This window comes from Andrographis paniculata, unplaced genomic scaffold, assembly GCF_009805555.1.
Source record: "Andrographis paniculata isolate CXL003 unplaced genomic scaffold, ASM980555v1 Contig82END, whole genome shotgun sequence".
Classification (NCBI taxonomy): domain Eukaryota; kingdom Viridiplantae; phylum Streptophyta; class Magnoliopsida; order Lamiales; family Acanthaceae; genus Andrographis; species Andrographis paniculata.
The window spans coordinates 3,017,429-3,043,792 of NW_026137620.1; the positions used below are offsets into that span (position 1 = coordinate 3,017,429).

At 33.1% G+C, this 26,364-nt stretch overlaps 1 protein-coding gene and 1 long non-coding RNA gene across 5 annotated transcripts in view; one reads left to right on the forward strand and one right to left on the reverse strand.

Moving 5' to 3' along the window:
* The first annotated feature begins 13,778 nt into the window (after window positions 1–13,778).
* Window positions 13,779–14,638, forward strand: LOC127241503 (uncharacterized). The gene is made up of 3 exons (XR_007836549.1): window positions 13,779–13,894; window positions 13,973–14,393; window positions 14,469–14,638. It is a non-coding gene; the product is annotated as an uncharacterized LOC127241503 (long non-coding RNA).
* A 4,184-nt stretch (window positions 14,639–18,822) lies between these two features.
* Window positions 18,823–26,364, reverse strand: part of LOC127241498 (2-alkenal reductase (NADP(+)-dependent)-like) — a 31,179-nt gene continuing 23,637 nt past the window's right edge. The window contains exons 4-5 of one of the 4 annotated variants that reach the window (XM_051260589.1): window positions 20,258–20,335; window positions 18,823–18,891 (exon numbers count right to left, since the gene is read on the reverse strand). In XM_051260589.1, coding sequence (XP_051116546.1) covers window positions 18,838–18,891; window positions 20,258–20,335 — 132 coding nt within the window. In that variant the 3' untranslated portion in view covers window positions 18,823–18,837. Of the gene's footprint in view, window positions 18,903–20,257; window positions 20,336–26,364 lie in introns of all 4 variants that reach the window. The other 3 variants (XM_051260591.1, XM_051260590.1, XM_051260593.1) reach the window with 3 other exon arrangements.

Genomic DNA, 26,364 nt, shown 5'->3' on the forward strand with positions numbered 1-26,364 from the left:
TTTACGTGGTTTGGTGACGGTGTGTCAACCTACGTTAACGGGCAGGAACCAGAGAGATTCTATTATACTGATTCAGAGAGTTACAATCATGTCATACGACTAGGAACCATAGCTATCTATTTATAAGCACCCCAAAACACCCTAAACCCTAAGCCTATTTGTTATTAATTAGGATAAGCCTAAAAGGAACCCTGCCAATTGAAAGAGTCTTTTCGCTTTAATTTCGGGTCGGATAGACCGCTAAATACAAGTCGCGGTTCAACAAATACATAATATTTGAAATTTCTAAAAGTCAATCACACTGGCTCTCAAAATTATATTCTTCATTATGTGTCGCAAGTAAAGAAAAACAGTGATAATATTGAAATTAATGTGTTGAATAATTGTAAAATAAATTCTCAGATTTGAATTTTTGAATTTAAAATCTTGAATTTGAAATTTTAAATTCAAATTAAAAATTTAATAATATGGTTATGAGGCTTTAATACGTGTCAGTTACGAACTTATGTAATCAATATTTAGACCTCAAATCTTTAGTGTAATTATTGATTTTTCGCATCATCTTGTTTAATAATAAAATTCATTCCATTATAATAAAAAAAAAATCTACAATAATCTTGCAAACCCATTTCCACAAAGCCCATTTCATAGGCTTGAAATACCAACAACCTTCTGAAACTCCGGTGCTATGAGCATTCTCAATCATAGTCATATAGAATAGATAATGTGAACCCCACGTTAGCCCAAACTCACAATATATATGATTCCTGGACAATTTTTTAATTTTAATAATTACAAAATTTATATTTTTGTTTGTAGATTACTTTTTTGAATTTCTGTTTTATGATTAAGTTTTGTTATATTTAGATTAATTTTATATTATGGTTTTTGATTTCGTGGTTCTCTAATATAAAATGATAATTTGCCATCGAAATTTTTTTAAATATCATTATTAGCACTTTCATTAAAATTTACCTTAATATGTAGTCGACACCAAATATCCTTTACCAGTTTTATATCTTGTGATAAATTAAACTTCATATCTATTTTTTAACTTTATTTATATTTTCACCAAATTAGATGTGTTCTAATAAAAATATTTTAATACGATTTTCGATTTATATTAAAAATATACAATATATATAGATTTATACAAAATATACAATCTCTACACTAAAAAATACAATAATTCAACATAAAATATTTTTATACTACCGTCACTCTTTCTCATATCCAATAAAAAAAAATACCTTAAACTAAAAATAAAAAATTAATACACTCAAATGAATTTAAATTATTAATTATTTAAAATATTATTAGTAATATAATTAAATATGAATAAAATTAATGATTATAAATTAATAAATGTATTTATATTACTCTCTCCGTCCCACTTAATTTGTCCAATGTTTCTATTTTCGTACGTTCGACATAGTTTATCATTTCTTTTTTTGAAAAAAAAATAATTCACTTTAATCACGTATTAAAATTTCTAATTTATAATTTTTTATTTTAATTAAATTATTTAGTCATCTTAATCTTAATATATAATTATTTTTACTAATACACTTCTTAATTACTTACTAATTATACAATACCTAAAACTCCGTACATAGACTAAAGTGAACAAATTAACTGAGACGGAGGAAGTAGTATATTTAAATAAAAATTTATATATATACAAATAATATTTAAAAAAGAGAAGAAAGAAATGATTTTTTTTTTTTTTTTTTTTGTTGAATATGAGAGTACAATGATAAAATATGAAATACAATGAGAACGAGATTTTAAAGTAATAAAATTACTGAAAAATTATATAAATTTTAAAATTTCATTCACTTTAAATTTTATTATCTATTTTTAACCAAATATAAATTGATAGAGCTTTTAAAATTCAAATCCCATAAAATTTCATCAAATTGTTGAACCAAATAGCCTCTGAAATTTCACGATTTTACTATTAAGCCCCTCGAGCTTTATTTCATTCTCAGGCCCATTATATCTCTTGGGCCTTATGCCAAACTCTTTGGTAAGCTTTTCCGCATCCAATTACTTAAATTCATAATTTCAATTTTCATTGATTACAAAGATTAAACCCATCACCTAATTTTTGTTAGGGATGACAATGGGTCCGAGTAGCCTCGAGACCTGACCTATTTATTTGGGATTGGATTCATTATTCGAGTAACGAGTTCAGGTCCGAATCGGGTATTCTGTACCCTTATTAGGTCCAGTTCGGGTCTCGGGTTCACCTATCCGGATCTGGGTTTGAGTCCAAATTAAATTTTAAGAATTGTAAAAAAAAAAAATTCGGGTCAGTCGTGTCCATCGGGTCTTGTCGAATATTGTTCGGATCGGATTCGAGTATAATCAGGTCCAATTCGGATCTTAGGTCCAGCCATGTGTATTCGGGTCGGATCTGGCTTTAGAAATGCCAATAAGAGTCCTTCAGAGAACCCCTTTGTGATCATGAGGTCATGGGTTCAAACCTCCGACGTCTCAGGTCACTTGTCAGATATGGTTCGTCTAATGTGACTTTAGTGCCCACTTTCGGATAGCGGTTGTGGGTTCTCACGTCATTAAAAAAAAAAAAAAGGTGAGAAATATATGCAACTAGTTCAAAATTATTCTAAATCCTCAATTTAAGTTGAAGACAAACAAATTTTACGAGATCTGATAATCATTCGATGAATTTGGAAAGAACACAACAACAACCAAAACTAAGTCAACAAGCTCAAACTAAACAATTGATTGAATATATGAAATAATATTATTCCAACCAATCATTATAATATACACCCAAATGTAATAAATTGTAGTCAATCTTGTTTAAGATAGTAGATTATTCTTGTAATATAATGAAAAATATGCTTACAAATACAAGATAATCGGTCCAGAATGTTTTATATAATACTTCCTCCGTCTCACTATATTACGTCAATTTTTTTTTTGTCTGTCCTATTCAATTACACCACCTTTTATAGGTAAAAATTAAACAATTAAATATTAACTAATTAACTTAACTTATTTAGGGTGTAATTGTTTATTTTTTTAGTTTATAATATTTTTATATTAGGTATGTGAAATAGTGTCGGTAAAATAAATAATACTTTATATTGAATTATTTATCTTTTATGAGTGTGTAAAATAGATATTATATATTATGTGAATGTATTTTATATTGTATTGTAATTTTTATTATATTAATTGTGAAACATATTGAAAATTTTGTTGGGTGAAAACATCCTGTTTTTTTATCCATAATTATTTAAATGATTTATTTTTAATTAGAGGTAAAAAAAATATTGAATTGCAGAAATATAGTGCATATTATACCAAAAAATACCAAAAACTTAAAACTTTCAGTATTCTAAAAATATTGTACTGAGCTTTTCAATACGAAATCAATATATGGTTTGATACTATCGATATATATCAAAATACCGAAATTATTTCGGTAGACAACAAAAATATTATATATTGTGTTAATATTTTAATTTAATGTTTGATATATCGGTATATATCAATAATTAAGTATATTGATACAAAAATTATTATTTTTTATTTTTTCTATATTATAAAATTATATTTAATTTTGATATTTCAGTATGAAACAATAAATACATATACTTTCGGTATACCGAATTATCAATATGGTACGGTATATTTATTTGTTACCAAATTTTTAGTATACCGAGTTTAGTAGAATATCAGTATATTTTTTAATATAACAGAAGTTTCATAACGGTATACAATATGACTCGGATTTTTTATATGCCATACTGAATCATCCCTATTTTTAATTATATTTAATTAGAATAGACAAAAATATGTATGATCTGAAAATCCGATTCAAGTGGGGCTGGACTTAACTGAATTTTTTAAAAATTTAAAAATAATTTTAATATTTTCAACAATATTGTCGGATGTTGTTATTAAACTTGCACAAATGGGGATGGTGGAACTCGAACTCAAGACCTAGTTTAGGCTCTGATACCATGTCAGGTGCAGAATGACCTAGTGCCGCCGTCCTTATTTGCGGCATACGCATGTGCAAGTTTCGCATATTCCCACTTGTACATGAGGGGGTATGTCGGGGACTCCCGTTTGCGAAGATATATATATTTAATGACTGCATTTTTCTAAAAATTCAAACTTTTACATCCAAGAATATTAGAGCTTAAGCGAGGTCTCAAATTAGAGTCCCACGGTCTCCATTTGTAGGGCTCGGTCAAAATTTTATTTTGGGTTTGAATTTAGATCAGTAAATTTTTTAATTTGAATAATAATTTGATGTAATATATATATATATATATATAATATTAATGTTCTGAATGTATGTATAATTTTATAATATAAACAAAATTTTGATTTGATATTATTTTGACGAAAAATTGGTGAATAGTGAAAATTTTAGGAAAAATCTAATCAAATATAAAAAATTTACTATATATTTTAAACATTTACAATAATAATTCATTAAAAATAATTTAAATTTAAATTTATATTTTTAAAATTTTAATATTGTTACAAACCTTACACCAATAATTTGTATAAATACAAAAATATTTACATTAAAATTTATTTATATCTATTTTATCCATAAAATATTAAACAAATAAAATATATCACAATATTACAACTAAGTTAAATTCAAAATAATTAATTTTGAAATGAGATTGAATGAGTAATTATTACTCCCTCCGTCCTATATCTATATATCCATTTACTTTTTACACGAAGTTTTAGAAATATTAATATTACAATAAGATAAAGTAGAAATAAAGGTAAAAAGACTAAATTAACCCTATTAGTATTGTATAATATAAAGATAATGACATATGTGTAATATATTGTAAATTGAAAGGTATTTGTAATATTATATAGATAGTACAATTACTAAAAAAAAAAATAGATGCTTTGTTACGGGACAGACCAAAATGAAAAAATAGATAAATTGTTATGAAACGGAGGCAGTATTATTATTATTATCTCTTTAACAGTAGATATCAATAATTTAATTTAATGTCATTCAAGTATTCTTCACATAGCAATAGGATTGTAGCAACATTTCCAATTTTTATAATTGAAAGTGGATTTATTATGTTTACCAAATATAAATATCAGAGAGTTTATATAAAGTGACAACATTTTCTATATAAAAAAGTGGACTTCACTCTGAAAGGAATTTGGTTTCTTTGTAATGAACTTCGCTTCATTAGTTTCGAAATATTTGCAATGGTTTCTTTAAGTTTATGTAATTCGCAATTTTATCCTGCAGGAACGATCTAAAACACATTTGGATTGAGGTATTTGATTATTATTATTATTATTATTATTATTATTATTATTATTATTATTAAATTTTATGTTTATGGTGTGTTTGTTTGGGGGACTCATTCCATTTTTTTCCCCAAAAAACATCAAATCAAACACTTATTTTTTATTTTTTATATTATACTAAAAATCAATTTTATATTCAAAATATCACATCAACACCTATTTATATCACATCATAGAACTATTCAAATTCAAATTTTTTATTGTTCAAATCCCAACTCAAAATCCAAACCCCAAACAAACACATATTGATAGATTTTAGGTAATTTATAAATAACACAAACCCTTCTAAAAATGGACAATGGCAAAATAATCATATAATGCAAATAGTAGGTGGAGAAATGAGTAACTTTTTAAGGGTGTGTTTAACTTTAATTTCTTTTTATTTTTTTATTTAATTTTTTATAAACAATATTTTCTATAATTTTTGTGAAAAAAGAAATACATTTTATTTAAAAAATCGTTCGATATGAATAATAAAAACAATAAAAAAAGAGAAAAAATGAACGCTGAATCTACTTTGAGAATGCATATAAAATGGTTTGTTTAGGCCATCATTTCTATATGTTTCATGCAGCAGCCGATCGAGTTGAATCGATTAAACAACTCTAGGTTTCTTATACTATTGGACCATATATAATTTATGTGTTTCAGTGTTCATCAGATGGCTCAAAGATGGACAGATAATTCTTCGGAGGCATACATAGACGACGTGGAGCAAGGCGCAGCATACATAGACGATGTGGAGCAAGGCAATGCGCCGCTGCAAGAGTTGCCCCAAGGAAACCTGAGTGACCCTTTTGGATTCAGGTTTTCAAGCTAACATAAAATTCTATTGATTTTAGCCATCTTTCTTATTAATCACAAACATAAATTTGCTCGATCTCAAAGCATCAATAAATATATTGTTCGGCATATGATTTCTAAGCCAAATATTCTATTCGTTGATCATCCAAAAATAAAGATATGAGTGGATTAGAAGCTAAAAATTTGAAGCATATTTAGTGAACGAGATATATTTGCAGTAAAGGGAATAAATAATATCCATATGGATAGATGGAGTGGATGGTGAATAAGATAGTTTATTATGAAAATAATCAATCGTATCCCAATAAATGGTAATTTAATCAATAAGATTTTCATAGCTAGACTTATATTTCTCTTTTGTTTTGCGGATGGTATTTAGATCCTCAATCCTTTATGGAAAAAGAGGACGCACAGATCAATTATCATCTCAAATTTATCTTATCTTATCTTTCCTAGTAGTTTACCTATATTACCTTACCATCTGAACATCCTTTAGAATCAATTCTGAAAAGGTAATCTTTGGCCAACCATTTTTGTCTAGTGTGGGGGTTGGACGTGTGACATTGAGGTCATGGGTTCAAACCTCCGCCGCCTCAGGTCACCTACCACACATGGTTCGCCTAGTGTGACTTGTTTGTCGGACCTAGTTTGCAGGGTATTAGGTTTGGCCGGAGGTTTACCCAGTGCACACTTTCGGATAGCGGCTGCAAGTTCCCACATCGTAAAAATAAAAAAGAAATTCCCCAATAGTGTTCATATAATTTTTTGTATCATCCAAAGCTGTCGAATCTATCAATTTTCAGACCATTCTTTGTAAATAGGCCGATTTGAGTCGTGAGAGGACCTTTGAAATACTTTGTGGAACCAACATTGATGATAATCCCTTCCCAAATACATCATATATTTCGAAGAATCATATTCAAAACGGGATATTGAAGATTTGACAAAGCATATATCACACAATTGAAAATTTTGATAAAGGAAGGGGTACAAACTATCTACATAGAAGGCGACTCCCAACTTGTTTTAAAACACTTAAGTGGTGAGTACAAAATGCAAAGATCCAAAGTTAGCAGAATTACGGAGAGAAGAACTTAGTTTGCTGAGACATTTTGAGGATGCTACTATAACTTTTATTCAAAATGAGAAAACATGGAAGCCAGTTAATTGGCTTAAAAAGCATGGGGACACAAACCTTATGGTGCTAGAGGTAAAATGGAATTATATCATGTATCTTAAAAAATGGATTGAAGAATTGATATAATCAAGTACTTTGATAATGCAGCAACATAAGCACAAAATATCTTAGGAAAGAAGCATTAAAGAATGTTGTGATAAATGAAGAATTTCATCAATAAACTACTGAATGTATATTGCTCAAATTTTTAAATATGGGGGAATCTATGAAGGTGATGAAAGATGTTCGCAAAGGAATATATGGATCACAAAGGTTAAGTATCACGACGCATTAGGTTAAATGTAGATATTGAGAATTCTTGGCATCTATGATGGAAGATTGCATTCAATATGCAAAGGATGTGAAGCTTTTCAAAAGCACGAACCGACACATCGAGTCCCTGCAGAAGGATTGCATCCTATAGTAAAGCCATGGCCAATTAGGGGTTGGGCAATTGATAGCATAGGTAAAATCTATCCTCCATCTTGTAAAAAGTATTTGTTCATGATGGTAGCTATGCTTTCTTTTTTTACAAAATGGATCGAGAAAATACTATTGATCATATTACTACTATAGAAATCATCATATTTGCCAAGGAAAGCATTATTCATAGATTTAGAATTCTATAATCTTTCACAACGGATCAAAGGGATGATTATTACAAGTGATAACGTTTTAGATTTCTTGATTCAATACAAGATCAAGATTATCTATTCATTCCCATACTATGCTCAAGTTAATAGATATTCCAAGACTTTTAATAAGATCCTAATAGGGATAACAAAGAAAGATATAAAATATAATCCTCAAACGTGGAATGAAATATTTTGGAAAAGCCTTATGGATTTGTAGAAATTGTAAAGCAAAAGTTACATGATATGGCAAATTCTAGTTAGACTGTGGACAATATGTTGTGTTATCTTTGAAGATAACAGTTCCTTCATTGATGATTCTTCAACAAAATAATTTGTCTCCAAAGCATTACGATGTTGCTATACTATGGAGATTACATTCTATCCATGAAAATAAGGTGAATAAAGACAATATAGCCATACATTATAATAGAAAAAAATAAAACATAAAACTTTTTGAGTTAGATATTTGGTGTGCAAAGTAGTTCTTCTGGAATGAACGAAGGATCCAAGACTTGAGAATTATTCTCCAGCTTGGAAAGATCTTTTTCATTTTAGTTCAATTGGTTGGAATGAAGCATATAAATTGATCTATATTCATGAGAAAAAAAATGAAAACATACATAGATGCTAAATATTTGAATTAATACCACCATTTATTAGAGAAATGAGAAAAAAGTTTGAATAGGCCATAACCTTTGGAATGAAACACAATGCATAAGGGAAATAAATGACCACAAAACCGGTTATCTAATCAAAATCATTGAAGAACCATCAACATATAAAAATGATAAAATTTGAAAACCTACATAATTTATCACACATCATTATATTTTTGTTAGAATAGGGTGAAAAGACATCCCTACAAGAGTCCTGTGTACCTATGACAATGGGTTAATTTGTATCGTGTCTTTTATTTCCAGCATCAACAATGATGATCTCTTCACTCAAAGACGACATCCAAGGACCCGGTTTAGATCTCGAACCAAGGAGAGCAGTTTATAGAAATATGAATGATTAATAAGGGGAGAGAAGATGACTCTTTAATAGAAATTTCAGGATACGTCTCATCTGGAAGAATATCATCAACCAAATTTTCTACAACGGGAGGTGAAATATTAGAAATGTATTCTAAAGGAGGGACGGTTTTAAAATTTGATTGCTTCCTTTAATTCCAGCTAGAAGAAAAATCCAATCATTCCTGATCAAGTTCCTGAAGCCTCTTATTGGGTGGACCAGAACAAAATACCCACCCTCACTGGTGAAGAAACAATGCCTAAAGAGAAGATTTTTTATTTTTTTACTCTTACTCATAACTTTAATAGTTGGATCCATTTTCTGGATTATTTTTGTAACTCAACTTGCATTTTTATTTTTTGCTCTAATAAATCTATATTTTTTCTAAAAAAGAGTAACGTTGTTGTAATTGGCAAGTTTGTAGAATAGTCAATATCAGAAAATAATCTTTCCTTACTTGCTCAACAATTTTATTGGTGATCAATAAGAAGTTAATGAAAATATATTAATTCAAAAATGTTTAAACATGTTATAGCATGATCAAAGAAAAGAACAAAATACTGAAGATGTTTTTTATTTCTTGTGTTTGGACTTGGCCCGAACAATGGATAATGGTTTCTGAACAATACCTTCCTTGGATGATTTTTAACGAGCTACAGTGCGTAAAAAAAAGGTAGTTTAGTCATGCACCATGTTTAATAAAACATTTAACGCCAGAGTAAAGTATAGATGAATTTAATGCACTTGGAAAAAGTTGGAGAAAATATGTCGGTCATTTTCCTTTTTGAAAAAGTTGGGACATTATGTTAAGTACACCTTATGGTGGAATCTTTGGTTGAAGAATCATAAAGTTAAAAAGAAAGATTTAGAACATCTAGAAAAAGAGAAGTTTAAACATTAATCAAATATACTTGCTTTCAAGAGCTCCTGGGATCATGCTTTCTAAATCATCTACAGTTTCAGTATTATAATCTATTTGACTTCTTTCACCATATACAATAGGAGTAATTTTTCCAAGCAGATGGATTGAAGTTGATTGAATAAATAAGTAGATATGAAGGACTGGCTTGTCATATAATATGTTGTTGCAGTTGGTTCATAGAAACAGAAGGCGGGTGATTATAAAATAGGGACATATATTGTTTTCTATATCTTATGATGTTAAATTTCTTAGGCAAAATGAATAAAGATTTTCTTGATGAACAACGTACTTGGGGATGACCTGAGATAAATTAATGTAATATGAGGCTTGTGCATTGATCATCTGAGTTTGCAAAGTTTTGGCTTTCTCAACCCTAACAATGTGTTGCCGCATTTTAGTCCCACCTTTCTTGATGGTGCAAAGAACTTGAATTAGCTGTGGATCAATTGCAACAGTTGGCAGGCTTCTAAAAATCCATATGAAGTAGTGTTGTAAGCGCGGAATTAATAGTTTGGTTGTTGTTTCCCTGCATGGTCTTGATTATTTATATAGTTATTTCTCTAAACATACGTCTCTGAGTTCGAGAATGAGTGAAATTTGGTACACACTGAAAATATTTAACAATACCCCTATGAATATTGTACCACATCCAATTAAACGATTAGAAATTTAAATAATAAAGTAAGGCATAAAATTTTGTAAATAGAACTCAAGTATTTCTAAGAAATAATTCTTGATTTAAAACTATTAGAAATAGCACCAAAAATTTGATGAAGTATTGAGTTGACGGAAATTATATTGAATAGAACTTGTGATTGTGGCTTATAGTTGACGGTATAAAATAAAATGAAGTCGAAGTTGTAGTTACCTCATTTACATCAAAGATGATTTTATACTCTTTTTACTAATGAGTTTCCAAGTCGAAATCATAGATTTTTTAAATCGCGAAATAATTTTAAAATAATAATTACAGTGAGTTTGTGATTGCGATTGTGCAAAGTAAAATATATGAAAGAAAAAAAAAAGAACTCTAATTCTTATAAAGCAAATTAAAGCAAAATATAATGGGTGAATGTTGGGATATAATTAAGGTGGCGGATACTAGTGCATGAGATGTTAGCGAGTGAACTTGACGGATATATGATTATAATGAAGTTCGGGAAAGGTGGGAACTATGTACTTGTGTAATGTGGTTGAAATTTGATGAAAACATTGGGTAGAAGTGTTGGAGAAATTTTGAGTTTATATATTTATGATGGGAAGAGTGGCATGAGTTATTTGTGTTTAAGATTAGTTATGATAAGAAATGACTAGATTATCCTAGGTGAAATTTGCGAGGTGGTGTATTTATATTAGTTGCAATATACTTGTTGAGGAGAAAATTTCAACAAAAAATAGTGAAATTCGAACAAACTTCGAACTTGATGTTTTGTACTTGAGATTTGAAATATTTAAATACATGACTTAATTACATTAAAAAGTAAATGAAAATAGACTGTATTAGTGATGATCCTAAACGAAGTTATCTGAATTCTTATCGGTTGAAAATCCTTTAATCCTTCCCACTGAAGTCCTTTTATAAAAACAATAAAACTATCTTTGACTGTTTATCAATCAGTTACCTAGATTGAGCGCTTAACTGACGAGAGTTTCACACCCCACTTCTCAAACTACAATATAGACAGTAGTCTTTATCACCTTCTCAAAGTAATAATCACATTGTTTCACTGTCATATAAAGGTTTATAACAAACCCTTTTATGGATGCTTAAGATTTTTCTCACTTTCTCCTTTCAAATATACAAATTCCTTTGTATAAAAATAATCTTTATCATCTTCTCTTTCTTACATCATCCCTTAATTTCTGGAAAATCACATTCCTTGTAATGGCACACCACATTCCTTCCCTTCCCTTTGATGGATCTAACCCGAACATTGATCTTGTTTTGTCAAGGGTTCTAATTCCAAACCTTCGCCCTTATTGCACAACCTCAGAAGATGCAAAGTGAGTGCAGGAGATACTAAGATCTCTTCCTTAGATCGTAAAATCCACCTTATCAATCCAAAAAATGCCTTTCGAACTTGGCACTCAAGATTGGACCCCACACTTTTAAGATAAATGGCAACGGAAAGGGCTTGATAAGGCTATCTTCCTCTCCACTAACGTTTTCCACCTTCACGAGAAGGTTTTGCTAGCTATTGAAGCATTATGAGATCACAAAGTCAACACCTTTTTACTGCCCGCAGGTCCCATCAGCCCAACGTTAATGGACGTAGCCATGATCGCCTACCTCCTAATTGTGGACGAGCATCCAGTGTTGGCACCCTCAATGGTCAAGAGCTCCCTTTTGACCATGCGAGCTAGGGTTTGACCGACATACATGATAAAAAGTGGACCAACATCGCACCTTGTACAGAGGTCTTCCTCACACCCATGCGACCAACAAGAAACACACCACTTTCCTTATATTTTCTTGCTCTATCGGTACGTCATTCTCTCCCCATCTAAGTGTGTACTCCCTATTCATTTAGATTTCGAAATACACTTAACTTCCGATCATTTATTTTCAATTTGCACCTTCTTTCTGGCCAACCTTTTTAGGGTCTTTCTCAAGTCAACACCCGCTTACTTGATACTAAAAAATTAAATAATGTATGTTCAGGTTCTTTTTGGTTTCTTGAGCTATAGTTCATTTCTACTTTCCTGCCACTTTCTATGGTCGTCTGTCCTTTTACTGGATTCTGACCATTTCTTAGGCCTATCTTTATCCCGATTCTGCTATGATACATCCAACCTCAAACCCGCGAGAGACACTCTACGTAAGATTCTTTCTTCACCGAATCGATACCCACTACTATGCCCTCCAAATATAAGAAAAATATTCCATAAACTATTTTTGGCTTTGTTGTAATACCGACTACCCTATTCCTTATTTAGATCCTTTGCCTAATCTAACCTACCCATTTTCCTGGGATTCAACCCTGAAGCCTAGATCTCTATTCTAGTAAGAGACTTGATAAAAAGGGCCGCAAATCATACTCCACTTTCCATTACCAACCTCAATTCTTTGCACGCCAATTCGGCTATCGCCAGGGTCTACCTGTTCTAGTCGCCAGCCGTCACCTTATCAACCAAAGCCCTAACGGTAGCGTTAAATCCTACTTTATTCAACCTTACCTTACCCAACTCCCTAATACATTACTTTAAACTCGTATATCCCATTCAAACCTTCTGTCAAAATTGTTGACTCATTTCCCGAGTGGTGGTTGGTTACCTGGGCACAGGTTGGCCACCCGTGCAAAAAGCTGATAGGCCTTCTGGAGACTATTGTAACCATCGAGCCTCAACCGCCTCTTGCCCTACCGCCGACCACTCCCCACAAACAGGCACATATGGTTGAAGCTGACCCTAGTGTTCCCAAAAAGAGGACCAAGACAAAGGTAGTTGCTTGAACAAAGCTCAGTGGCCCAACCATGGTACATTAACAAGCTATTAGTGAGTACCTAGCTTATCTACCCATAGATACCCATTGGCTGTCGACTAATCTCCGCCTTAAGCTTTTTCCTAAAATCAGTAGTATTTCTTACTATTTCTCTCATACTCTGGTTTTTTAGCTAATCCTACTAAAATGCCTTTCTTGTAGTTCATCCGATTTTACCGACCACTAGCGCCCCTGAACAAATTGCCATTCTGACTGACTTTCCTCAAGCCTTCAGACCAATTACTCAGGCCACCCCCATCGAATTGACTGCGCGCCTTAAATTGCCTCCACCAGTGATTTCCTTAATGATATTTTGTTTGTTTCTTATTCTGAAGTTTACTTACATTTATGTGTTCTAGGCGCCCGTGCAACAGCCGTCTGAGACCCAACTTCCCAACCCACAAACAGACCAAACTCAACCAAGCTATACGTACCGTGTATGAAGAACCGCAGATAACCGGTCGGAAGAGGTACCGACCATGAGGCAAACCCCTGCAGCCGATTATTCTGTCTGAATGGTTTCTCCCTTGATATGACTTTTTCCTTGAGGATTCGTATTTACCTTTCGTCTTCATCTGACTTGACATCTTTCCTAGGTACGTACTACCATTTATGAGGCTGCTGGCCAATCAGTTGGTGCAGCCGATCAACATATCGAGGACGTTAATCAACTGACTAGAATTGTCAACCAACCTTCGGGCGACCAGGTGAGGGAACCGCATGTACATTTAGAAGACATATCTTTCTCCAACTCTGGGAACCCCTCCATTAGTCAAGAGGTTGGGGGCTTGATCGAAGCCTAAGAGAAAATGGTGAGTTTAAAATGATTCCTTAGTTCGTGCCCCTATCTAAAAACCTCACTGCAATTTTCTTACATAATTCGGAATGTAATCCTTTCGGGCCCAACCCCCCACCCGCCGGTGAAGAGTCAGAAGTTGGGGTCTGGGCGCTCTATGGATCCCCCTTCACACAACACCTCTCATTGCCCCATCTAACCTTACTGTCGTCCAGGGCCAGGTATCAACTTCTCCTTCCATTGACTGCACAAACAGTACCGTACTGAAACTTCACTTATATCATTTATGCTCACAGGGCCAAACTAACCTCACACCCTTAGCCAGTATTTCCATCACTCCCGAGGCTCGGCAAGTGATGACCAAATGTGCCTTAATTTCCTTTCGTGACCTGGACGATCAGACCTTCAAGCCTTCGCTCAGTTCATGCTTCATTTGTTGGTTCATCCCTCTGTTGATCCTAGTGCCACTCTGCACCCACTTATGGAGCGGATCCTAAAGTACAAATTAACTTCTTTTTTTTTTTTTTAAATGCGGATCTATCCAGCAAGACATTCTCAACTGTTTGCAACCGACTCGCTCTAGATTGAAAACTTCATCTCCAAGGCCGATGAAAATCTTAGGCAAGCTCATGATCCCCTTGAAGGCCTTCTCCACTCCGGATCCATTATGGCCGAGGACATCAACACCAAAAAAGTAGAGTCTGATCGTCTATCAAAAGAGCTGGATGGACTTCGGAGGGAGATGACCACCCTGGATGGTTGCATTTACGAAGAGAAGCAATTAATAGATGACTATCACTAGAGCCGAACTCAACTTCCTCATGAGCTGCAAACTTTAATTCAGTCGAGGCTTATGCATGAGCATTACGTCGCTTTTCATAATCACAAAAACGGCCAACTTGAGCTCAAATTTTTCGACATCCGAGTTGCACTAGATGCTTTTCTGTAATAATTTTCAGTTATTTCCTATTTTTGATCAAGTCATATTCTCCCTTTAACTAAGTGTATTTTAGCGGATCCAAACCTTCCAACCACACGCCATAACAAGAGATTGAATCTGAGATTTAAACTTAATCTATAAATAAGGAATACGTCATGATAATCCCATTGCCTTTCCAAACTCCGCCTGATACATATCTACTACTTCTCCTTATCACCACTAAAAAATGTCCTCCCCACGCATTTGAATCCTTAGCAGAGATTGGGGAAACTCTCTAGAACTCTTCCTGGTTGGGTAATATCCTTTTGGTGGTCACACAGAAGTCATGATAGAAATACTAAAACAACTTGATTTCAAATTCAAATTTTCACAAAGTGGAAGGAGAACAATACACCACGCCGTGATTCATGAACGTGTTTTGAGTGTGTATGAACCATTCCATGACATCCTTAGTTGAGTGCTCGTACTTGATCATCACATGGACCTACTAGAACATCATGTCATGGCCATTCTTCCAGAACTAAACTGGAACAACGTGTTTTCTCAACAAAGATCATCTTTTTTAAGACTTTGTATTCTCTTTGATCAAGAACGCCAATCTTTGCTAGACATGAAGATTCATACCAAATAGGATTTGGATAAAATGCAGGAATAGTGGGAACGGTACCATCCTGATCTTGAAGACTTACTGGATGAAGAACTAGAACCGACCTCCAACCAGTGGGATGGAGATTTTGAATCAGAAAAAGAATATTCTTATATCACCCTTTTGGATGATGAGTGAACCCAACATAGGTTAGAACCCTCATGGGATTTTGAATAAACCCAATGAATAATGTTAGTTTTTGTTACTTAAAAAAGCATGATAACATATTTTCAAGTATTTAGCATTAATACTCCCATGTAGTAGTTCATCCTCTTGATCCATGATAATAAAAGTTCCATTTCCAATCTCTTTGTGGACTATATATAGTCTTTCCCAATTTGTAGACCATTTCCCTAACTGATCAATTTTCTTGTAGATAAAAAGTATATTCTTCCATACCAGATCTCCTTCTTTAAAAGTCCGATACCAAACATTCTTACTATAGTACCTTGCTCGCGCTTTGTTCTGTTTGACCATTCGATCGATGACTGCTAATCAGATGGTATCCAATTGTTCCAATTTTGTATCATATTCTACTGGAATTCTTCACTGACATCCACTGTTGTGGCTGTTGTTCAGGCTGATGTAACCTGAAGTTCTGCGGGTAACACTGCGTGCTGTCTGAACGTAAGTTGATACAGTGAGAATCCTGTAGCCGAACTCCTACTATTCCGATGTGCCCAGAGAGCTTGTGGCAGTAACACATGCCATCTCTTTGGATTCGTTTCTATCATTTTGTTGATGATACCAATGAAAATTTTGTTCGCCCCCTCAGCGTGCTCATTAGCTTGTGGTAGAAGAAGGATGTTCACAATGTTTTTAAAACTCGTCAAGCTAACTCACCAGATATTTACAAACAAAAATAATAAAAAAGCCTTGGGTTCCTTGTCCAAAGGGTGGCCTTGACCTAAACCCTTGAAAGTTGGGATGGAAACAAGAATCCTATTTTCCAATGATACAACCCACAATCCAAAATCCTATTCTAGAAGCTGAAAAAGCTTGGCTCTTTTTTTTAGTGAAATTATACTCTGAATTGGAAGTCAAAAGAGGATTTGTGCTTCTTATCACAACCTCTTGCAACCTTCAGGAGTCCTTCGGAGATTTTCACAATGGAAAAAGTATTTTGTTTCCATCGATAGTTAGAATAATCACCGGAGTTTGGATGGTTAGAGGAAGTTGAAAAGAGTTTTCTATTCAAGAATTTTCTTCTTAAAGAAAATGACGAGGATATGAACACATAATTTGAAAGAAAAAAAGAGAAAAAAGTTTTACGGGGAGAAGAATGTGATTTTTTAGAATGGTTTAAAATATTGATTTTTGAAACCTTCTTGATTGATGGACATAAAAGATGAATACAAAAATTTGTTTATTATGAAAATAAGAATGATTATGGGAATATTATTTCAATCCATAAATGGTGTTTGTTTGGGGGATTGGATTTAATTTTCACTATTCATCCAATTTTTTTTCCCCAAAAATATCAATTCAAACACCTAATTTTTATTTTTTACATTATACTAAAAATCAATTTTACATTCAAAACATCACGTCAACATCTATTTATATCACATCATACAACTATTTAAATTCAAATTTTTTACTGTTCAAATCTCAACTCAAAATCCAAACCCCCTAACAAACACAAATAAATCATAGCTATGCTCATATTTCTATTTTGGGGATGGACATGGAAAGGGATACGAACATATTAATTATCATTTTTACTCTACCTTATGCTTATGTTATTTTTCTAGCAGTTTATCTATATTTTGCTATTGTCTCAGCATTCTTTATCATAATGAGTTCTGGAAAGGTAATTTTTGGTTGTTCAAAATCATTTTTCTATTGGTCAAACAATATCCGAATATTTTTCATATAATTTTAAAAAAATTATGATATTATCAAAAGTTGTAGAGTTCATTCATTTTAAGGCCATTATATGGAATAGACCAATTCTAGTCGTGAGAAATTCTCTAGAACACTCTTGGGACCTAACATTGGTGAGATATCCCTTAACCAAAATATCACCTTATTTTGGTGTAAAATTTTCAAAACGAGATATTGAAGATTCGACAAAAATCACATATATTATTTATAAACAAAACTTACTTTCGAAAAGTAATTAATTAAGAAATTTGCTCAATATTCATATACTAACCTTCGTTTGTCTAATAACAAGATTTCAGGCATCGGAAGCTGAAACCTCGACTGCTGCACAAGGTAGGGGAGCTATTGAAGTGGGAGAATTGGTAAGAAAGTAAATAATATATGTGCTAAACATATATGGTTCAATCTATATAAATATATATCTATATCTATAGATATTATTTTTTTCTCAATGCAATGTGCCTGCCTTCTCAGTTTATTTTCATTAGCAACACTATTTATATCATAAGAAAATAAATAAAGTATTTTATTTAATTAATAGCAGCACACAGTTCCTCCGTACCATCTGGATAATGAAGATCTTTTTTCCGTATATTACAAGGCAGTTTCACATTCAAATGCTCCACCCCGGTAATTAAGTATTACTATAATACGATTTATGATAATATATATATGTGTGTGTTTTTTTTAATAATAATAATAAATAAATTGCATTAGATCTGTTTTTGTATTTTAGTATAATTGCATAAAATATTTTGCCTGAAACTCCTTGTGTTAAATTAAAATATGATGATGCTTTGTTGTAAACACTAACCTAATTATATATATGCAAATTTTATACAACCAAAATAGGTAAAATATCTTAAATAGCTTTACTTGAATAAATTAAAATAAATAAATAAATAATTGATTAAGTCTTCATCTTTATACCACTAAAATATTTTGTACATAGTTTATTTTGATACAAAGAATTTTACATAATAAATAAAATACACAATGGTATATTATATAATTTATCCATAATAATAATAATAATAAAACCAAACATTTTTATTTTGAAGCATATATATAATTATTGTTAAGAAATTATTAATTTCATGTTCTCAAAAAAGACACCAAGGAAACAATAATGATTCAACAAGGGAGAATCCCGTTGGAAGCAGCAGAGGCATCACTCCTTGTCCGAATATTACTACGCCTTCTCAACTTCGATCATTTCGGCCCCAAGAACAGCTGTTTGAAGTTTCTGTAAGTTGTCTAAGTATGCAGTCAACTAAAATGCAAAACATTGCAATAAAATTATAATATATGCAAATTGAACTCTTTATGTATTAACTCTTAAATTGAACATTTTGTTACTTGATCAAATAAAATTGTCAAATAAATAAATGTGTATTGTACATATGCAGACTGGAATGTTGCAGGATAATTCAAGTTCTTCTACTCAGGCTGTGCAGATAGATAGGAGTCCTATGACATTTGGAGTTTCCACAACACAAAGGTATAATTGTTAAGAATAAACCCATAAAGAGTTACTCTAATTTTTATGCATACTACTTTTTCGAGTTCTTCGGTCCGTAATGCAGTTTTAATAACATACGTAGAGAAACTATGCATAAAATACTTTTCAAACATACGTTCTAATACTGTTATTATTAAGATATTCGAAAATAGAAATAATAGTTTGCTCTAATTTAAAATATAAGTAAATAATCAGGAAATTGCAAATTTTATGTGTTTCTCAAGTCTCCTCAATTATGGAAGTCAATGTTAGGCATAATACATTGCCTTAAATCAGTCCAAAATCAAGTGTGACTGGCAATGGCTCGACTTGTATCAGATTGAATTTTTTAAACGGGTGAAACCACCAAACCCTAACTCAACTTGTTTATTTACCGTGTCAAATTTGTGTTGATCCATTTATATAATTGGATCTAAAATTTTGACACAAATCCTATTATTGTGTTTGATTGTTGTGTCATGCTAGTTTTTTTACAACTCTAGTATAATATGTATAGTGAATTAAGCTTAATAATTTAAGATTGAGCTTAATTTAAATTAATATATAGACAGATTATTAGATTAAAATTATTGTACATATATAATAAATTAATATTATTATATTATAATTAAGTTGTTTTGTGTAAGTTTCAAGTTGAGGGCATCAACTCTAATCCAATTCATTTATTAACATGTCGAGTTCGTATTGACCAATTATATAATTGTGGTAAACTTTTTAACTAAAATACAATTATTTCATATCGAGTTCGTTGTGTCATCTTAATATTTTCCAGCTCTAACATCAAGACTAATTAACCAAAACACACACATTAGCAAATTCCAGCTTTTGTTTAGGAGTAATTTCCCTTATTTCTTTTCTTAGCCTATTTTAGGTGTATAAATAGGAGTTGCATGTTTTTATTTATTTTTTAAAAATTTGCATAAATTCAAGAAATTTTAAATACAAAGACTTCAGAGTTCCTCCAATCAACAATGTTTTGTTTATTTTGTTTATTTCTTTTTTTTCCTTCAATATGATATAAAAATTGAGATCCCCGAAAAATAATATCATCGCTAATGGGTGACCATGACTAAAACGGTGAAAAACAAACCATGGACGAAGATGATGGTCCATCTTGCTGGCCATCCTTCATTTTGGCCGCACCATTGGTCGTGACAACATGGTGTTCCTAAAAATAGAATAAATAGTCAAGGGCATCTTATCCAAAACTTAAACACAATAATTACACAGATGAATCATTCATGATGAAATTTAGTACGGGGATGCAATTTAGTACTGGGATGTTGATCAGTAGAAAATTCGTGCAGCGTTAGAAGAACTTATCAAGGAGGTATCAAATGAGATGTGTGCAATGGCGTAAAAGTATGTGTAGATTGGATATAATCACATATATCGAGCAAAGTTATAGAAACTGCGTGCAAAGATTGAGACAATTATATTTATGAAAGACGGAGATCCAGAATATTTCACTCTTCTTTTAAGTCATTTGATTGGCCAACTTGCGGAGTATGTCAAGCTCGTCGATGAGTAGAGGGTTGTTAAGAGGTATTACTGCACCGTGCTGTCCAAGTTCAGCCATGTCATTTATACCATGGAGACAATGCATTACCTCTCTCTATTTTATCCAATAAAGAACTTATTGGCCATCTTAAAGGTGTCGAAGATTGATGTCTCTCACATTGAATGACACCAACTATAACCATAAAAAGCTAAGCTTTTACTAATTGAGGATGAATAGTTGGCTTGCGACAAATACAAATAGAGCAACAAGAGAACACCGAGCAATAATGATGATCATATTCATCATCATATCAAAGGTGACCAACGAACACCTAAGATTAATGGTGGTTAGAAGAGTGGGCCGTGCGTGCAATGAAAGTAGGGAAAACTACTGTACTATAAGAAGATTGATAAGTGAGCTAGAATTGTTGGTAGCCACAATGCGAGTAGGCGTACCGCACCCCACCAAGGTAGATGATGATGAACCAACATTACTTATGGCGGAGGTATGCTCAATCACTAACAAAATTCATCTGCCACTTTCTAGATTTATCGAGCTCAATGAATCACGTGCCCAAGTTACTCTCGGGAATGAATAAAAAAAAAGTGTTGTAGTGACATACAATATCTAGATAATAGTGCTAAGAACCCTACGATTGGAAACAACGACTATTTTTTAGAATTGGCGATAAACATCACCACATTGGTGAAGTTCAATGATAGTTCAATTATTGGTATCTATAGATATTACATAGTGATGTTCCCAGATAAGAAAAGGGAACATCGTGCGATCACTAACATCAACTACATCCCAAGGCTAAAAAAAACATCGTAAGCATCGGGAAACTAAATGAGAACAATTATGAGGTATAGATTTAGAAGGAGTATGGAGGATTTGCAATCAATAATGATGATTTTTAGGCAAAGTAATGCACACCAAAAACTGAATGTATATGTTAAAATTAATTAATGCAAAGCTAGGGTGTTTAATGGCACTAAAGGACAATGAGACATGATTATGGCATGTATGGCATGATTATCTAAACTTCGATTCTTTCTATATGATAGATAATGAGAACATGTTATTCAGGATCCCAATGACCATTAATCCTAGGAAAGTTACGAGTTCTATTTATTGGCAAACAAAGGCCTATTTCTTTTTCAATAGCTCAACACCATATAGACTACTCAATTTGGTGTATGCAGTGGTATCTCTAGCCAAACAAGGATCAAACACTAGCTACCATAAAAAAGTTTAAGGATAATGTCACTGTGGAAACATGACATTGTCTATAAGCCGTATAAATAATCAAAGGGGAATTGATCTAGCATGGGCAATACTACATAGATAAAGGGAATCCACAATAGCTCAAGGTACGTATTTGCCCCCAATAAATAAAATGAACTAACCAAACCATAATCGGCATGACATGATCCCATAACGTATCTAGGCCTCTCAAGATGTGATATTCGATAAGAAGGCAATATGGATTGGGAAAATACTCATGATAAAAAGATGTGGCCAATATTGGAACTTCCTTCATTGAGCAAGTGATCATTATTTGAGGGGAGCCGCTTACACCTCATAATGAGGTCCTGACATCTCCAGACAAAGAATCTGTTGGGGACTCCCATTTGTGAATATATGATTAATGACTGAGTTTCTCTAATAGTTCGAGCTTTTAGGTGAGATGGCCATTGCGCATCCGACAGAATCACCATAGACATAGTGCAACATAGTTCAGATTCAACCCTAGATGATTAATTGTGTCGCTAAATATTGAGTCCTTTTATAATATCAATAATGATCACTTTAGAGATCCATGATGGTGGTTTAGGATGATAGGTGACATAGTTCAAGAACCTGTCATTAAAGATGTACACAAGCTGCGACCCATTCAGATGCCAAATGATGCTAAAACAAACGAACTCTATTGAAGAAAATAACACCTGGCAGCTAACCAAACTCCCTATTAGGCATGATAATTTGGTTGAAGTGGGTCTTCAAGATATATAGAGATGTGAATAGCTGCATCAAAAAACAAAAGGTGTGACTCGTTGTAAAAGAATATGCACAACACGAGGGGATCGACTTCAAGTAAGTCTTTGCTCCTGTATTAAGGAGATAGTCAATAAGACTTCTGCTGACTCTAGCACTATGTGAAGGTCGGTATGTACATCACCACTTGGATGTGAAGCTCGTATTTTTAATAAAGAATGTAGAGGAAGTCTACATACAACAACAACAACAACTGGGGTTTGACATCAAGAAGCAGGAGTACAAGGTTCTTAGATTCTGCAAAGTATTGTGTGGATTGCGCGAAAACCCGCGTGCTTGAAACACCAAGCATGATGATAGTCTCTTGGGTCTGCGCTTCTTTTGATGCATCGATGAGCACATATTATACACTTTACGAGGACATTATGAAGCACTAATCATCGGCACTACATCGATGAGGCAATCATTACTCAAACAGGTCAAGCCAAGATTGATTAGTTCAAATGTGAGATTATGTCCTTGTTTTGCATGAGCAACCTCGGCCTTCAAACCTACTCCTCGGCATCAGGTTCAACCATTATGAAGGTGGGATCACACTTTGTCAAAATGCCGATGTTGAGAAGCTTCATAAATAGGACGACATGGAAACTTGCAATCCTTGCCTAACTCCAATGGAAGAAAAGCTCAAGCCATCCAATATTTCGACAATTCCACACGTGAACTCTACCTCGTACCAAAGTATGGTAGGCAATCCATGCTATGGATATGTAAGTCGATTTATAGAGGATCCATAGGATGAACACCTCATTGCAGTCAAATGAATCATTCGATAGATCACTGAGGCACAATCTTTTGATGTCGCCTACCCCAAATAGAAAGGAGAAAGATTGCCATTGTCAAGTTTTAGTGACATCAACATGGATGGTGACTTAGATAGTGGGAATACACTGCTAGTACTTTTTTCTTCATTAAAAAGAGTCCGATCTCATGGTAGTCCCAGAAACAACATGTTATAGCTCCTTCTTCATGTGAAGTCGAGTACATTCCTAGTGCAACGTCAACCTGCTAGGACATTTGGCTTTATCGACTACTACAGAAAGTACTAAACAAAAATTTTATGCATCGTGTCGATGAAAAACTCACGTCATAAAAATTTGTATTTTTGTTTAGGAGAAAGTTTATTTGTTCCTTTTCATAGGCTATTTTTTGTTTATAAATAGGAGTTGCTTTGTTTATATTGCATCCACTCCAAAAAATTGAAAATACAAGGGCTTCTAAGTTCATCTGATCAGCTGTGTTTTGTTTATTGTTTTGGTGTTTTGCCTTCAGTGATACAAATAATTTTCCAATCGGCCATGGAAGTAACTCTGGCACTACTCAGGGAATCTCATCGTTTTCTAGAGGCCAAGGATATAATAATGTCTCACAGCAAATGGTTAGTTTTCAAAATCACTTTTTTTTTTTTATTATAATTATAACTATTACTATTCTCATAATAAGAATTAGTAGCCGTTCTTGATGCTGCAAGCAATGAAATTATAAGTTTCGTCCAAAATTTTTCATGGTAAAGTTGTACATAGTATGCATATATATCATTTGTTCATTTCTGGATGAGTAGTCGTCTACATACAAATATTAGATTAAGAAACATCATTTTACACTGGTTGGCTGAAATATATACATGTTGCTTCCATAAACTAATCAATCTTAATACTTGAAGAGTACTGAACGTGATCGATCAATTAAACATAATTGTGCTCTAATATTGTGTAGTAAAAATTCGTGTTGTGTAACTTCCCATGTCCCATATCGGAAGTGTTATAAAAAGGCAGGGGCATTGACTCCTATAAATTGACCCATTTGGGTCCTATTTTAAAGCATGACAACAAACGTTTTTTCTTTAGTAACTAGAGATAGTGAAATTGAGATTTGGTGAGTTGTTGTGAGGCGTGTTTTACAATTTTGTCCGTGCAAGAATTGTAAAAACATTTTAGTGGATTATCCCGTTTTAGGATCGTGGATGTAGGCCTGTTGTGAGACCGAACCATGTTAAATTCTTGTGTCTTGTTATTTGGTTTTATCTCTTTTCCCTTGTGTGTGTTCCCAACAAGTGGTATCAAAGCGAGGTTATTTTTTAGCGAGGTCTTGGCAAAGGGAGGAGAGAAGAAGCAAGAGGTGTTTCGAGAGAAGTTGACGGCATGCCAGCAGTCAGGTTGCAATTCCGCAGCGGGGTTCTGGGAACACACCAGATTTCTGCCAGAAAGGTCGGTTCTGCCTGTGAGTTCCTGGCTTTAATTGTTAGCCTCAGTTTATTTGGTTGTTGAAAGTGCTTTTTTATTGGAGAGTTATTAAACACTATGTCCATTACTATGAAATATGAGGTTCCATTCTTTGATGGAAAAAGTGATTTTACTATGTGGCAAAGCACAATTCAAGATTATTTGGTGCAACAAGGTCTTGATGTTGCCTTGGAAGATACAAGGCCAGAAGGTATGAAAGAAGGTGATTGAAGTATGATTCGGAAAAAGGTTGTTAGCACGATTCGATTGGCACTCACCCCACAGATAAAGGTTACCGTGTTGAGGGAAACATTTCCGAATAGGTTGTGGGATACTTTGGAGAGTAAATTTTCCACGAAGACGTTGACTAACCGCCTGATTATGAAAATGGATCTATACTCTTTGAAGATGGAGGAATGAGGTAATATAATTGACCATATTAACAAGTTTAATGAGCTAGTATGTCGATTATTGAATGCAGGAGAGGAAATTAAAGAGGAAGAGCAAGCGTTGCTCTTGTTAGCTTCGTTGCCCAAATCCTACAAGCTGTTGGTGCAATTAATGTTAGTTGGAAAAACTACATTGAAATTGAATGAGACGATAACGGTTTTGAAGGAGAATGACAAGATAATGGGAAATGAAGACGCTTCAAAGAAGAGTCAAATACTAGCTGTGGGGGGTTCTGAAAGAGGGAGAAAAATGAAGAGTGACCGTGGTGTAAGCTTGAAATCCCGGCCTAGAGATTACAGCTCTATTGAGTGTCATTATTGTGGAGAGTTTGGTCACATTCAAAATCATTGTCGACTCTTTAAAGAATACTTGAGAAGTTTGAGAAATTTGAAGGATAAGTCGAAAGTTGAGAACTCTGCGAACGTGGTCAGTTATGAAGGTGATTTACTTCTTTTAAATACAAATCCTATTGAGAATTCTAATTGGGTGATGGATTCTGCTGCCGATGTCCATATATGTAAAGATCAAGCTTTATTTGATACTTTGCATACAAAGGGAGATTTTGGCTATATTAATGTGGGGAATAAGATGAAGTAGGGAATTGAAGGCATTGGAAGAGTTCGTTTGAAGCTCCACAATGGTAATTTCAAAACAATTTTTAATGTGAGGTATGTGCCTACTTTTGGAGCTAATGTTATTTCATTGGGCGAGTTGGCTTCACATGAGTATAGATATATTGACACTAAAAATCTGTGCAAAGTGTACAAGAGTGACAGCTTGATTATGCAAGGGAGGAAGAAACAAAACAACATCTGTTATCTAGATGGATGCGCCTTGGGAGCAAATGTGGAGAGTAGCAATGATACGAAGAATCAGAAAATCGAGAAGAGAGTTCGCTTTTCTGACATGGTCGAAATATGTGAGACTATGGGAAGAGGGAGGAATTGTTGTGTAACTTCCCATGTCCCA